Below are 14,466 nucleotides of genomic sequence, written 5' to 3'. Positions count from 1 at the left end.
ATGTATTTTGGAATTTTCATAGCAACCCTGACCTTGTGAAATTTACAGTATTGGTCCTCTGCTGATTGTGTCCCCAGCTCACATAGCCTGCTGGCCAAAGTTACAGTATGGAGCAGGAACAGACAAACTGCATAGGGATATACAGTGTAATGGTTTGAAAGGTGGCTGTGCTAAATCTTCTAAGACCATATTTCGGTTCCAAGGCGATCACAGTGTCTGATGGGTGTAACACAGCTATGCATGCAGATGATTGCACAGAGGCCTTTCCTGCATCATGTAATGAATAAAGCTACGGCTGTTAGTTGTACCTCCAGGTAGCTAAGAATCAGGCCCACTGATAAGATAGTTCTTTAGGAAGTTATTTATTGTGAAGAGTTCTGGTGATTCATTCTGCCTTCTATGCACTGAATGTTGACTCCACACTGAATCCTCAGGTTTCTTACTGTTACCATTTCCCTCTGATGCTAGCAAAATTAATTACATGTCTAGAACACTTCTATTTTCAAGTATTTTCTTTGGAGCAGCAAGGGTACTATGGCTCACGGAGGACAAAATAGTCCTATAGCCTCTGCTATAGCAGATTTGGTGCAGTCAGCAAGTTATCTGGTACTGAGTCTGACATCCAGACTATTTTTAAGGATCTGTCTCCTATGGCTTGGGTGGCAACAAATATAATATTACTTCGGATCTCTCATATTTCGTATGATCCTTGGTGATAAATATATTTGGTGAAAGTGCATACAGAACTTGCTGTGGACACACCTCAGGTAATATGTCCATAGCCTCCAGCGCCCCATGTTCTCATTCTGAATAAATATTTCCCTACCCTCATTCTCTGGGCTGATCAGAACAGTTTATTTTAGGCTTCAATCTCTCCTCTGGTTCTTAGATAAACATGCTTGAGCCTAACCCTGGAATCTGGTTTACAACAGAGGCAACCAGAACTTCCCTCAAGGAACAAGCAGTCTGACTTGTTCTCAGTAACTCAAGAATAATTCAAGTGAAGTAAAATGGAATTGTGAGATCAGATTCAAACACAGTCTATCCCAAGAAGAAAGCGAAATGTGTACAATTGGAGTTTTCCTTTCACAGTTATATTCTCATCTTGATTCTTGTGAATTTAAGTGCCTGAACTCTAATTAAGGCTAGTAGAAGTTATTCATGGAGATGAGACTATAAATTCCAAAAACTTCAAATTATTAGGGGTCCCCATTCAGGAGAGGGTCCTGGACTCTCAGAAACAAGATCTTCTACAGAATATTGCTAGTACATTTGATTAATATATATTTACCTGGGGAGTATTCTGTCAGGCAGCTTGTGTGTTGGAATAGATACAGGCAGCTTTTGCATTTGCCTTGCATAATCAAAGAGCCCTGGTAAATTATGGGAATAAAGCTGAGAAGCTTTACCTGGAAATTAAAAATCAGAATAAAGCTTAATACACAAAATTTACGATTCTCAGGCATTTACATTAAAAACAGTTGAAAGACTTACCAGATATTGATAATAAGCAATTGTTCATTACATACAACCACGTACATCTTCGGGGAAATAGCTGATAAAGAAAACAAACAAAATTTACTGAACACAAAATGTTGTGTAGTACAATAAATCAATTTATAAGTTAGTATCTGCACAGGCAATACAACAATTAACATTGCTATGATTTCTATAGCAGAAATTGGCCTTAGATAAGTTAAACATAGTATTTTCACAGATTTTAGAGTTAATACACAGGATAAAGTCATAATACATACAACCTTTATATTACACACACACACACAAATGTATTGTATATGCATACTTTTAGTATGCTTTATAACTCACTCCAACTCAGAGTTAAGGTTGACCTAAACTTTTTATATTTTATATTTAAATTTCAAAATACACATCAGATTTAGCATGTAATACTCCTCTACTAGTTCAAAGAAAGAGTACCAAATGGGGTAACACCCAGTAAATGCATAGTCATTAAAATATAACAACATTTCTTTTAAGACTGACATGCCAAATCCTTTGAACCTATATATTAAGGTTGGGGGCTGAGAGAACCTTCCATTTCTGTGTGGAAGAATTTTGCATTGTGCATTTTGCCTCAATAATTAAACAAACTGACTTCTGGTGTACCAGAAAGAAGACCTACCCCCACAAAAAAAACCCATGATAGCTAAAGCAAATCTGTTTTTGCAATCCTAAAGATCCAAATACTCTTACTGACCTCTAACGGGTGGCCTGCCCGTTAAGGGCCAGGAAACCTGGGACTAGTCAACCTCATTCTATCAGCCCCATCTATGGCATAATTAAGTATTCCAAGCCTAAGGAGGCAGGGCCAATAGGGGTCAGGTGACTGCCTGATAATCACCTGGACCTCATAAAAGGGCTGAGAGCACTCAGTTAGGGAAATGAAGGGAGGAGCAAGGGGGGCTCTTGTGGAAGGCCCTGACATAGGGTCTGGAGGACTCCAGGGAAGTAGCCTGGGATTCAGCCCCCTATCCCAGAGCAGAGAAAGACACCAGTAGCCCAGAGGCTGTGAGAGGGACTCAAAAGAAGCAGCCTGAGTGTCAGTGCTTTATCCCAGAGTGGAGAGGCATAAGGGAAGCCCAGAAGACAGGGAGAAGAGGAGCCCAAGTGGGATGAAAACGTTTGTTTGTTTGGACTTTTGCTACCCTGGAAGGGGACTGAACCCAGAGAGTGACCTTGCTGAAGGGCTGAGTTGTGTGAATCTCTGGGAGAGACAAAACCTGGGTCAGGGGAAATTCAAGCAGGGACTACCTGCAGCACAATGCTCAGTCAGAAGGGGATGCTAATGGGCAGGCACACCCTACGAGACCTTCCAAAATCCCAGACACAGCCCCTTTACATCCATTTGGTTCCAAAACATGAGCTTCATTTTCAGTAGAGGTCTAACAAATTCATTTTCAATACATCAAGAAACAGGCCCAATGCCTCATCTGGAAATACTGAAAATATTTTATGACACACCCTTCCTCCCCAGTGTCTGTAGAGTGATGGTGATTGATCTAAAGATATTACCCTAGAAGAGTTGCCAGATTCTTCTCAGGGTATTTTAAATAAGGCTGTCTATTAGCTCCTGGAAAGTTATGTATTTATGATCTCTGTTTTGTCCATTGGAGTAATGGCAAAGTATAATCAGAGAGGTTAGCTTTTCTTTATCTTTTGCCTCAAATTTCTAGTCAGTAAGGCAAATGAAAGATCAGCTTTACTTTAGTTCAGTTCACAAGTAGTTTTATTAATTTTCTATAATCGTGTAAGTATATTCTCCATTGTGACTCTGTGCTTGGTTTTAAGTGTTAGACGAACACTGAGTTATAGGTAGTATAGAAACCAAATGAAAATTTGCACCTGGAAAAATATCAGCCTGAAAGGTGAAAGTCTGACAAGGTTATAGGTAACTGAAAGCGACTCTTTAGAACTGAAACAGGTAACCTTAAGTGCAGCTCCAGCATGTATAGATGCATTTAAGCAAAGGAGATATTTTATGTTATGCAACACTAACCTTAATTGCTGAAAAATGACAAGGACTATATTTTCAAAAATTCAGAACAAACATACCTGTTCCATTGATGTTTCATGAAGTTCATTGAGATTCAGGGTGTAAATACCTTCCTCTGCACCAAATATCAAGTATTGATCTGTAAAGGGAGAGGGAAATTAAAATTAACAAATCTGGAGTTAAGGAAAGTTAAAATTATATGAACATGGAGCTGGTTTAGCAAAGCAGTGTTTCACTATGAGTAACAGAGGCACTCAAATTCATCAAAAGCAAGCAATCTACTTTGTTTAAGTTTCCTTATATCAGGAAATAGTAGGAAGCAGCAGTAGCTTAAATTTAAAAAAAAAAAGCAGAGGGATTCCTCTTATTTTAGTTCAAAATACTGGCCATAAGAATTACTGCTGGAAGAACCTATATGAACAATATAATTTATATAAGTTCCTGCTATAAAGATGACGCTTAACTCACATTAATATACATTACTTAACACTTCTATAAGTCTTTATGCAGGACCCATAACCGCTTCATAGGGTGTTTATCAAGGATGGTATTGACTGACATGTTATATCAGCTCTTCTTTGGGGGCCCCATCTGTTTCTGCAAAAATTAAGATAATTTCACATCTATCCCTCATGGTTACAAAGGCAACCTTCTAAATGTTGGCCACCACAGCATTTTCCTTCTGAGTTTCCAAGCAAGACAGAGTTAAAACCATTGGTTGCTGAGAAGTTGGAATGCTCTCATCTAAATGAAGTGTCAACTCCAAAGACTGCTTTTGATCACTTAAATTTCAGAAAAGCATTTTGTTGCTGGTCATTTTAGTAGTAGCAGCTTGCTACAATTTCAGGCAAAACTTGAGTCCCATATCACCAATTCGCCCCTCCCCTACAGTCTGACCCCTGTAGCATAGATCACTTCATCCCACACTGAAATATATTTACCTATGATGGGAATGGTGGCAGCCTCTCTCTCTGCCCACAACAGATTTGAGAAGTTAAGTGAACAATAATATATCTAACAAAACTACAGGGGGAACTGAGGAAGTCAGGATGTGGCTGTTATCCCCAGTGTCCTGGTCAAACAGCATTACCTCCTAACCTGGGATTTTTGATTCCCAGAAGCAGAGTGTGTTTTACACTTCAACCAAAAGAAGAATACATGTACCTCACTTTCATCTGCATGGTAAACTTATTTTATCAAGTACTGATAAACTAAAAAGTTGCAATCTATATCACATACCTTAAAAGTAAAGGGAATTTACTTTTTTTTTTAAATCAATAGTTGGCTTGTGTTTAAGCAATCCAATAAAGAGAAAATTCCTATATACACAAGTGACACTTCTATAAATAATTCTCTTGATATCTAAACTGGATAGATTATGTTCTTAAAACCTTCAGGAGAGAATAAATAGGATGAAAATACATAATGTACTACCTCTTGTATCTGGATTAATCCATGATGTTGCACAATGAATTTTTAATGGGCACCCATTGAAAACCTTTGAAAAGCAAGCACCCATCTGTGAAAGTAAAATATAAGTCATTTAGAACAGTGAATTTGATACTTTACATCAACAGGTATTAGGAAAAATTCTAATTATGTATTTCAAATGGCACCGTTTTTGCCTAATTGAAGGGGTAAAAGCGTTCGGGATCAGTTTATTTAATTCTTCTATTAGAGTACTTTCATCCCCAAAAAACATTCCAGAGAAAGGGAAGCTTTTGCCAGTTCTGGTAACTGATTACAATAATGTGTACTCATTGCAGCATGAGAGGAAACTGAAAAAGGTTCTGTGTGAAATATGGGAGTATGATAAAAATCACAGTAGTCCCAAGAGTGCCCTCTTATTTCTGAAATATTTTACAAATTTGAAATATCATCAGTTGTTGCATAAACTCCATCCTGGTACCTAAGCAGTAAGGAAATTGAAGTTAAACTTTTGTTTTAAAATGCATTTGTTTACAATATTTACGTCTTCACAAAGTGGAACCCTTTTAGAGTGAAGATTTTTATCCCCACACAAATCTTGATAAACTGAGTTTTACCATAAAATGAGAATCTTCCACAGCATAATACTCTCTCCTCTCCACCCCCTGCAGTTGAAAGTAGTTCTGAAAGCCATAAGTATGTCAAAAAGCCTTTAATAAGGTCATGTCTTCATTCCCAGCCAGCAGCAGCTGAAGGAAGAATAGAAACCAGGGGTTCCTCCTTTCCATTCCCACAACCATATGGTGGCAGTTCATCCTCTCTTGCTAAGTAAGAGCAGAACGTGGATAATTCCTTTTCAGTACAGCATCTAGTACTGACCTGGTGGGATTCAATTAAGTTGGAGAAGTAAAATTCAACTTAATGTGTTTTTCTAATGGTTTCTTGCTTTCTTGGTTATGGAACAGTTTTTGATTGAATGGTAAGACAATTTTAATTGATTTCTCCAATCCCTCAAATCTCCTATTTCTTTGAATGAAAAAAAAAAATCCTACAAAACTGCAGAGAGTCGAAGCTACGAAGCAAAAAACCAGCCCAGCTTCATTCAATCCACAGTAATTCCAGGATGCAGTAAATAGCAATAAGTATAAATCACTGCATCCTTTGAGGACTTTAAGACTCACCAAAATTATACCAGCATGTATGCGTGTTAAAAATCTCTACTCCCTGAGAATTATCCCCCTGCCAAACAGCAACTTTCTACCTCCAACAACTTCAGTGCTACAGCCGTTTGAGATGCAAATATTTATAATGGGAAAAGTGTTTTCTTCATTGTTCAATCCAGTTAAAACCAAGCCTGGAAATTCTGAACCCAAATGTTGGAAGTTTCAGAAATTAAGCAATTAAAAGTGGAGTTCACAGCACAAACTGTTATGCAATGTTACCTATGTCACTGCAGCACAACACAGGGACAAAAGACCACCTCTTCACCCAGGAGAGGAGCATGAGCAGCACCTTGCTGCAGTGCTGCTTGTGAGAACATGTTCCACCTTTCCATTGCTGGATAGCAGGAAGGTTCTCAGAGCTAAGACACTGATAGGCAACCTAGCCTCCTTCAATTTCTAAAGCATGAAAGTCTTGGGATGAGATAGCTGAAGTAGACTTCTTGACCGAAATCTGACACCTGAGTCTGAGCCTGGGCAGCAGTGTGGCAGGCATGCCTATGAGCATATGCTTTCACTTTTTTTAAGAGCCGTTGTCTTCAGTACTGCCTCCTTGCCATTCCTAGAAATGGACCGCAATCACTGAATCGCTAACAGACCGGCATGGGGTAAGTAGAGGGATGAGAGCACACTGAGGTTGTATGCTCCCTGGTGGCATTGAACAGACCATAGGTATGCCAAGACTGAAGGGTTTCCATTCTTATCCTTGCAAAGGGTGTCAAATACCCGAGGGTATAATCTGCCTGGCCCTACTGGCTGACTTTTTGCTATCTCTGCCATACCAGAAAGCAGTCCTAAAGGCGAAAAGCAGCTGGTACCCTTGAATCCAGATTAGTCCAAAAGTTAAAGTCTACACTGGCTGCAACCCAGACTTTTAATACTCAAAACTAGATTTTGGAAAAGCGAGAAGGCAATCTGCAGTGCCCAAGGCACAACTTGAGGAGAATACAAAAAGCTTACCTGTACTTACCTGAAAATGTCCTTTCTTCAAGTAATAAAGTCCACAGATCCACTTCTGGGGTACTACAGTTTAAAAGCAGAACCCAGACATATCAATCACTGGCAGAAGGGAAATGCCTTGCTCTTTGAAGCTTCTTCCAGTTGAAACTAACTTCCACAGCCAGAAAAACACCATTCTAATTTCCAAAATTACAGATTGTGTTGACTATACTTTGAAGAAAAAGCATACAACTTTTCCTACTGCAGAGTATGAGGATAATTTACTTTAATGAAAAGCCGGAATTTTTGGATTTTAATTTCCATACATATTCTGGATGATCCATTTGTCCCCAGGGTAGACTTGATCTGTGGACCTTATTACGTGAAAGAAGAAAGCTTTTAGATAAGCACAGATACATTTTCCTATTCATCATGCTAAACTGAGAGCTCTGTTACAATGGGATTTTCAAAGCAGCACACTTTCAGGGGTCAGAAGCAGAATTATCCTTTAAATATGGACATCCAAAATGAGGATGTAGAGAAGACTTCTGTTAAAAAAAAAAGGGGGGGGGGGCTAAACACTGATGACCAACATGTAAAATTTGGGGAATTTATGTATTGATGGATATGGATGCCAACAAATCTCACTACACTGAACAGTGATGCTTGGCAAAAGGAAAAATATGAGTTTATTTAGGAAATTAATGCTATGATAGTGAGGACTACTTTTCTGAATTAAAATAAAATCCTGGCTATCACCCAAGAAAGCTCCCATCTTCAAAAGTTCACCTGATTGGAGATAACTGTTATAAGAAAGGTTATTTTAATATATAGGAAGTATGTTTAATATATAGGAAGTATGTTAATCTGTCAGGATGGACTTAGTAAAGATGATCAGAAAAACCAATGCTAATTTCAATTTATTTCTTCTTTGGGAGTTCGTCCCTGTAATACTGCGTGCGTGGGATGGGGGAGACTGGGCTCAGACATTGCTCCAAAAATATTTGAAGTGGCTAGTGATCTCCTTGCTTTTAAAGATGTTGGGCGTATTGTCTTCTCTCTTCAACAGGGGCCCCTTCTGGGTTTCTCTGGGAAAGTAACTGAGCTTCAAGAACAGACGCTACCCCTTTCTGCTGTATGGGCTCCACATGGGCCAGATACGTTTGTATTTCCCCTGGAGGCTCCAGCCTGGGAGGCCTGTTACGGAGGTGTTAATAGGGGCAGAGAGCTGGGCCTGAAGGCCCCTTACTGCACTCTCCTGCACTGGCAGCATCTGTGCAATGCCCAGTGCCCTTTATTCACAGTGCAAGGGGTCACAATGAAGGGCCAGCAGCTGAACTCTGCAGTCAGGAGTGGGGGTTTTCGTGGGGTTTCTAGGGTGTGATTTTTCATTTGGTGCACTGTCTTTCTGGTGTTGCTTCCCTCATGGAGATGATGGAAACAAGTAGCCGCTTGTCCTCAAAGCCAACTACAACAATCCTGCCTAGGGGAGAGTGGCTGAGGCAATCCCACTCAGACTGGGCTGTGAGGGGGAACTGTACCTGCTCACAGAACTGGCCAAGCCCCCCCAATGTGACACTCGAAACGGGGGTGAAGCAGAAGACAAAGACCCTTCCTTTTGCCTTTCTCAGCCTAGCTCTCTCCCTGAAGCTTGCAGGACACCAACAGTTGCCAACACCTCAGAAGGGGAACCAGAGCTGAGGGGACAATTTCCCCAAAAATCTAATGCAGCCACAGGACATGGCTGAGAATTACAGACACACATTGTTGGACCACATTGACAGTCTGGAATTTGAAGTCAAAGGTTGAAATTTTTTCTCAAAAAAGCTCTGCAGCGAGGAGGTCTGGGTGAGCCACCTGCTGCTGCCAAGACAGATAAAACTGGACAGGAGATGGGGCAGAAAGGTCTGGTGCTGACCCCAAGCTGCGAACGGTCTGAAGTACCCATTGTGACGTGTTTGTGAACCTTAACACAACAAATAACCTGTTTTAAAGAAGGAGACAACTAAGGTAGGGAAAATCCCTGCCAATGCATAATTCCTGTCAGACGCAGACAGCTACCACCTCCAAGAAGCAAGGCTAGTCCAAATGGGAGTAGCTTTGTAGCACAAATTATTGATTTCTAGAGCCAATTTAGTAACTTGAGTTACTTCCTGTGAATCTACCTTAGTGAGATATGGTCAATACATCTGAAAGGTTGAGAGCTCTGAAGCAATCCTGACTGTTTGAGAAGGGGATTACAGTGCCTGGAGAGATGTGAAGGTTTTGGAGATCAAGAATTTTTGTCTTAAACAATGCTGCTCCTTTGGAATGAATAAGTACCAGGAATAAAACCATCTGCATCTATATGGTTCTAATAGCAGTTTTATCATCTTAGCTGCAGAAGGGTGGTGACTGTGTCTGTCAAGACTTACTCATGAGACAGACCCCTTCAAAGAGATGAGGAAGGGAATTAGAGGTAAAGCATTTCATCAAAAGAGAGGACACAGTTCTTTCCCACAATTTACAAGGCCCATTAAATCTGGTGTTTTAGACTATTATGCAGAAAGTAGGACAAAACTAGCCCTAAAGGGGAAGAAAAGTGAAACAGTATTTGACAGATTTGTTGCTTCACTCTGCAATTGGCTCTCAGAATTCCTACTAGAAACCACCACATTATTTGGGCTCATTATTGCTTGAATTCTTTAAAATCAGGATTGGGTGTTGTTCTAAAAACTATGTTGCAGGTCTTGATGCAGGGATTAATGAGTGAAATCCTAGGACAGGTAATATGCAGGGAAGTTGGACTGGAAGATCACAATTGTCCTCTCTAGCCTTAAGAATCAATGAATCCCATCTCAGTTTTGAATCCCGGATTTGAAATGGTATACATTTTAATTCTAGTAGTTTATGAGATATCGGCTACTAGAATCCTATTGGAAAAGACTGCTGTTAAAATGCTTGGCTGATGAATGTATAAATCCTTTCAGGTCTAGTACAATTAGTTTATGGCCTTGGCGCAGAAAGAAAAGTGCTCTCTCTGTGCATGCGTGCGTGCACACACAAAAATCATCACTCACATTTTTATTTCAAGAACTTTCTTAAAACTCAATCTGTTTTGAAACACAAATCTTAAACGATAGATATTGTTCATATTGGCTTTCAAATATTTTATTTTAAAAAAATCATTGTGACATCTAAACCAGTTGTTCAATTAGACTTTTTAAAAAAAGACAGAACTTCACTGAATATTCAAATTTGATTTTTTTTATTTAATACAAAAACATTTCTATACTGTATTCAAAATTAGTTTGGATGGTCCAGTATTATATACTTACATGCACTTTAGGTGTGGGTGGAAGGCCATTACTAATTGGTTTCTAGAAAAAAATATCAAACTTAGATTATTCTTTTAATAGCTATACACATTTCACTAAAAACAAAATTAGTGTACAGATTAAACATTAAAATATCTTTGCTGAACTGTCAGACATAGTGCATAATTAACTTACTAATTGTGAGTACAACTATATTAGATGAAACCGACAAGCCAATATTTATTCATATATCTGCATAAAAGACACCCACCAGCGGCAAACTCCATGCAACTTGTTAAACACAATAAATATAGACATGCTGTACATTTTCAAATTTAACACTGCACTCATTTAATGAGATGCACTAAATAAGTACAGGAATACCACAGTTTTTACAGAATTTGGTTTGTGAACTTGCTAACCTTCCTTGTCCGTTGATGCTGCCAACTCCCCCCCCACCCCACAGAGGAATTACTGTTCTAGTGAAATTAATCTATTATGATTCCTTAATATCCCATAACTTAACTTCTACATAATTTATTACATAATAAAATTTTCAACTAGAGATGTGAAAGAACACTAGAGAGTCATCATTCATTATTCCAAAGCTTATATAAGCCGTAGTATTATAATTAGCTGTTCAACATTCCAAACAGTTGCTTAATGTGAACCCTGCTTTATTAAAATTATGTTTCAGCACTCCACACATTGTTTATTCTATACCAAACCATTTCATAAGCATCAAGAATACTTATCTCTGCATTGAAAAAAATATTTCAACAGACATTTATCTCCTTTTTAAAACTGTAAGCTGCTTCAACTACAAAACTTGAAAGGGACACAGTCAGCTGTAAGTCTAGATGATTTCAAAAGATGAGTTACAAGTGGTTTCAGGAGCTATACTTATCCGATCTCCCCCCCCCCCCCAATATTTATGCTTTTAAAATCACATTTTAACTCTTTAAAATATGTTCTCTCCCCATCCCTCACTATTCTGATAACTCCTCTCCTCCCCCCACTCTCACAAAAAACTGACTAATGGCAACGTTTTCCAGAAGCAGCCCCTGATTTTAGGGCACAAATTGAGACATCTTGAACGTGCCTTTCAGAGATGCTGAACACTCATCTCCCATTAGCTTCACCTGGAGTCAGAACTGGGTCCTGAGCCAGTTTGAAAATCAAGCCCAAGGTTTCAAGCTGGGATGCAGAAACTGACACACCCCCAAATCAGCGGCCACTTCTGAAAATTTTGATCTAAATGACTACACAGGAGAAATAATGAAATTGACTATTACACACCAAAAGCTGTCAAAATGCACCACGACAGCAAACTAAAAAAAGTATTTTTCCGCCCAGACAGAGCAGTAGAATCAATCTAACGGGCAAATCCTGGGTCCATTTGTCTAAAAATCCTCGGAAAATACAGGAAATCACAGAAAATCTGTGACAGTTGACAACTAGTCTGCTGTAGGGGCTCAAAGGGGTCTCAATAAGCTGTAGTCCAAACCACACAGGACTTAAGTCAAAATTAACAGAGTTAAACCTGAGAGCAAACAGGATGCTAAGAGAACTATACATGTCACTGATGTAAAAGGTGTGCATATACAGTATTTTAATTTGAATGGTATATTTATGAACAGCTAAATACATTGTGTTACTGAGTTCTTGTGGGACATCGGTTTTGTAGTTTGTAATTAAAGATTTTATTCTGTAGGCCTGAGAGCCTCAGAAGTTCATTAATTGCTAAGGGGTAAAATCACACTGTTATAGATAGAAGCTTTCAAAATGGAATTAGGTCCAAGTATGCCAAAATACATGAAGGCACACAACTTTAAAATCATATTGTTTAAACAATTTTTAAAAAAACTTTTGTTTCTAACATCACTCTAGATTTTTGTCTTCATTACTATTACCTCAAGTTATAATTCGAGTCCTGTCCACATACAAACACCCTTAACTCAGGTGTGGTGGTGCTTTTAACCGGAGCTGGCAGGCCCACCCAGGAATACAGAATAAAGCTGGAGTTAACACAACTCATCAGCTGCTAACAAAACCACTCTGCAGCATGGACAGAGATTAGCTCTACTTGCATACTGCTAGTCCTCCAATGCCTTCCTGCAATTCCTCCCCTGGGTCCAGAAAGGACAGACAAGTTCTTCCACAATTCGCTGGGAAACCATTAACACAGCAAAGAACCTTGCGAATTTCCCCAGAACAAGTAATTGCAGGGCCAGTATGGACATAGCATCTACTGTGTTATTTTTCACTGTGGCCACTCTCACTCGAGCTAGGCTACTGTGCGTGCGAGGAGTAAATTGAGTACTGATAACCTGAGTAAACTCTGCTGTGAAGACAAACCCTTAGGACTAAAAATTTAGGACTAAAAATCTGTCCGCAACAATAAAAAAAACCTTAAGCGCTCCAGCTCACCCTCCATCCTGATTCCTCACAGTTAACTCCTGCATATCTCCACATTCTCTCCCCACCTACTGTTGCATCCTTCCTGTCACTCTTTCAGTTCCTTCTTCAACTCCATCCCCAGTATGGCCAAGTCAGCTTCCCCACCGTAAAATGCCTTCTCTGCTGGATCTGGGGCTGCCACTTCTCTTGTGCTGAATAACTGCTGGTACTGAAGTGTCATATATTATCAGTTTAGCCTCAGTAAACAGACACTTTGATTTTAACCTTTTCCCCACAAGATCCATTTTATTTCCTGTAGAAGTGGCTTGATTATATATCCCTGTTAAGAACACTTCTCTTCATGGTCAAGCAGCAGTTAAAGTGCAATCCAAAACTAACTAGTCTGGGGAGAAAAATGCTATGACTGTATATGACCTTAATTGGGCAATATGATCCGCAATAGCCCCCACAAACTGCAGAGGATTTATGCAGATATTTCTTCTTAACTCTAGTACAGTTTATATATAGCCCTAGATGTATCCAGCCCTGGATGTTGAATAACTAATGGAAATTACTCAAGGCAATCCTTGGCACATTGATAGGAAGACAGAATTAAGGATTTGCATTATTCAGAAACCCATATCTGCTATGCTGCAATGAAATCTGCTTCTAGCAGGCAGCCTTTCAGAAAGTACAACAGAACCTTGCTAATCCACATCATTTTATAATCCACACAAAAAACTCCCCATCTCGCAGCAAAGATGTTATACCAGACCGTGTTGCAGTGAAACGTTAAATTCCTAAAATTATTTTTACACGTTCAGTATCAAATAATTAAAGCCTAAACTGCAATTATCAATCTAAATTAAACTACATTTTGCATTACATTTTCCTTGCGTTCCCAATTTTTTTTTGTTTTCATACCCACTAGTCAGTAAAATTCACTACACAATCTCTCATCATTAATATGAATTATTGAGGTTCTACTGTACTGATAGACAGGACACATCACTAAGGTTTTACACAGACACAAACCTTGAATGCACAATATTTATTACTTGTAATAAATGACAGCTCCTAGTAGCATTTAAAAATAAAATTGATATTAATGTCGATTGCTTAAATTTAGATAAAAACTGTAGCATGATTAAACAGTTTAGCCAAAATGTTTCAGACTTGTAAGACAAAATCCATTCAACAGATATCAAAACCTGAATATATGAAACAAATCAATAATCATAGAAATGTAGGACTGGAAGGGACCTTGATAGGTCCTCTAGTCCAGTCACCTACACTGAAGCAGGACTAAGTATTACCTAGACCATCCCTGAGTGGTGTTTGTCTAACCTGTTCTTACAAGCCTCCAGTGATGGAGAGTCCAAAACCCCACTAGGTGATTTATTTCAGTGCTTAACTACTCTGACAGGAAGTTTTTTCTAATGTCTAACACCTAAATCTCCCTTGGTGCAATTAAAGCCCATTACTTCTTGTCCTGTCCTCAGCGGTTAAGGAGAACAATTTATCACCCTCCTCTTTATAACAACCTTTTTTATACTTGAAGACTTATGTTCCCCCTCAGTCTTCTCTACTTCAGACTAAACAAACCCAATTTTTTCAATCTTTTCTCATAGGTCATGTTTTCTAGCCCTTTAATCATTTTTATTGCTTT

The 14,466-nt window shown here is 39.0% G+C and overlaps 1 protein-coding gene across 4 annotated transcripts in view; it reads right to left on the bottom strand.

The window, feature by feature from the left end:
- The window catches only part of MAP4K3 (mitogen-activated protein kinase kinase kinase kinase 3), a 136,096-nt gene that overhangs the window by 25,295 nt on the left and 96,335 nt on the right, over positions 1–14,466 (bottom strand). For all 4 annotated transcript variants that reach the window (XM_077814168.1, XM_077814169.1, XM_077814170.1 and 1 more), the window contains 5 exons: positions 10,419–10,460; positions 4,949–5,033; positions 3,574–3,653; positions 1,495–1,555; positions 1,292–1,409 (listed from right to left, as the gene is read on the bottom strand). In XM_077814168.1, coding sequence (XP_077670294.1) covers positions 1,292–1,409; positions 1,495–1,555; positions 3,574–3,653; positions 4,949–5,033; positions 10,419–10,460 — 386 coding nt within the window. The remainder of the gene's footprint in view (positions 1–1,291; positions 1,410–1,494; positions 1,556–3,573; positions 3,654–4,948; positions 5,034–10,418; positions 10,461–14,466) is intronic.

Source organism: Eretmochelys imbricata, chromosome 3, assembly GCF_965152235.1.
Source record: "Eretmochelys imbricata isolate rEreImb1 chromosome 3, rEreImb1.hap1, whole genome shotgun sequence".
NCBI lineage: Eukaryota > Metazoa > Chordata > Testudines > Cheloniidae > Eretmochelys > Eretmochelys imbricata.
The sequence above is the reverse complement of the archived record's forward strand: the minus strand, read 5'-3'. Positions and strand labels throughout refer to the sequence as shown.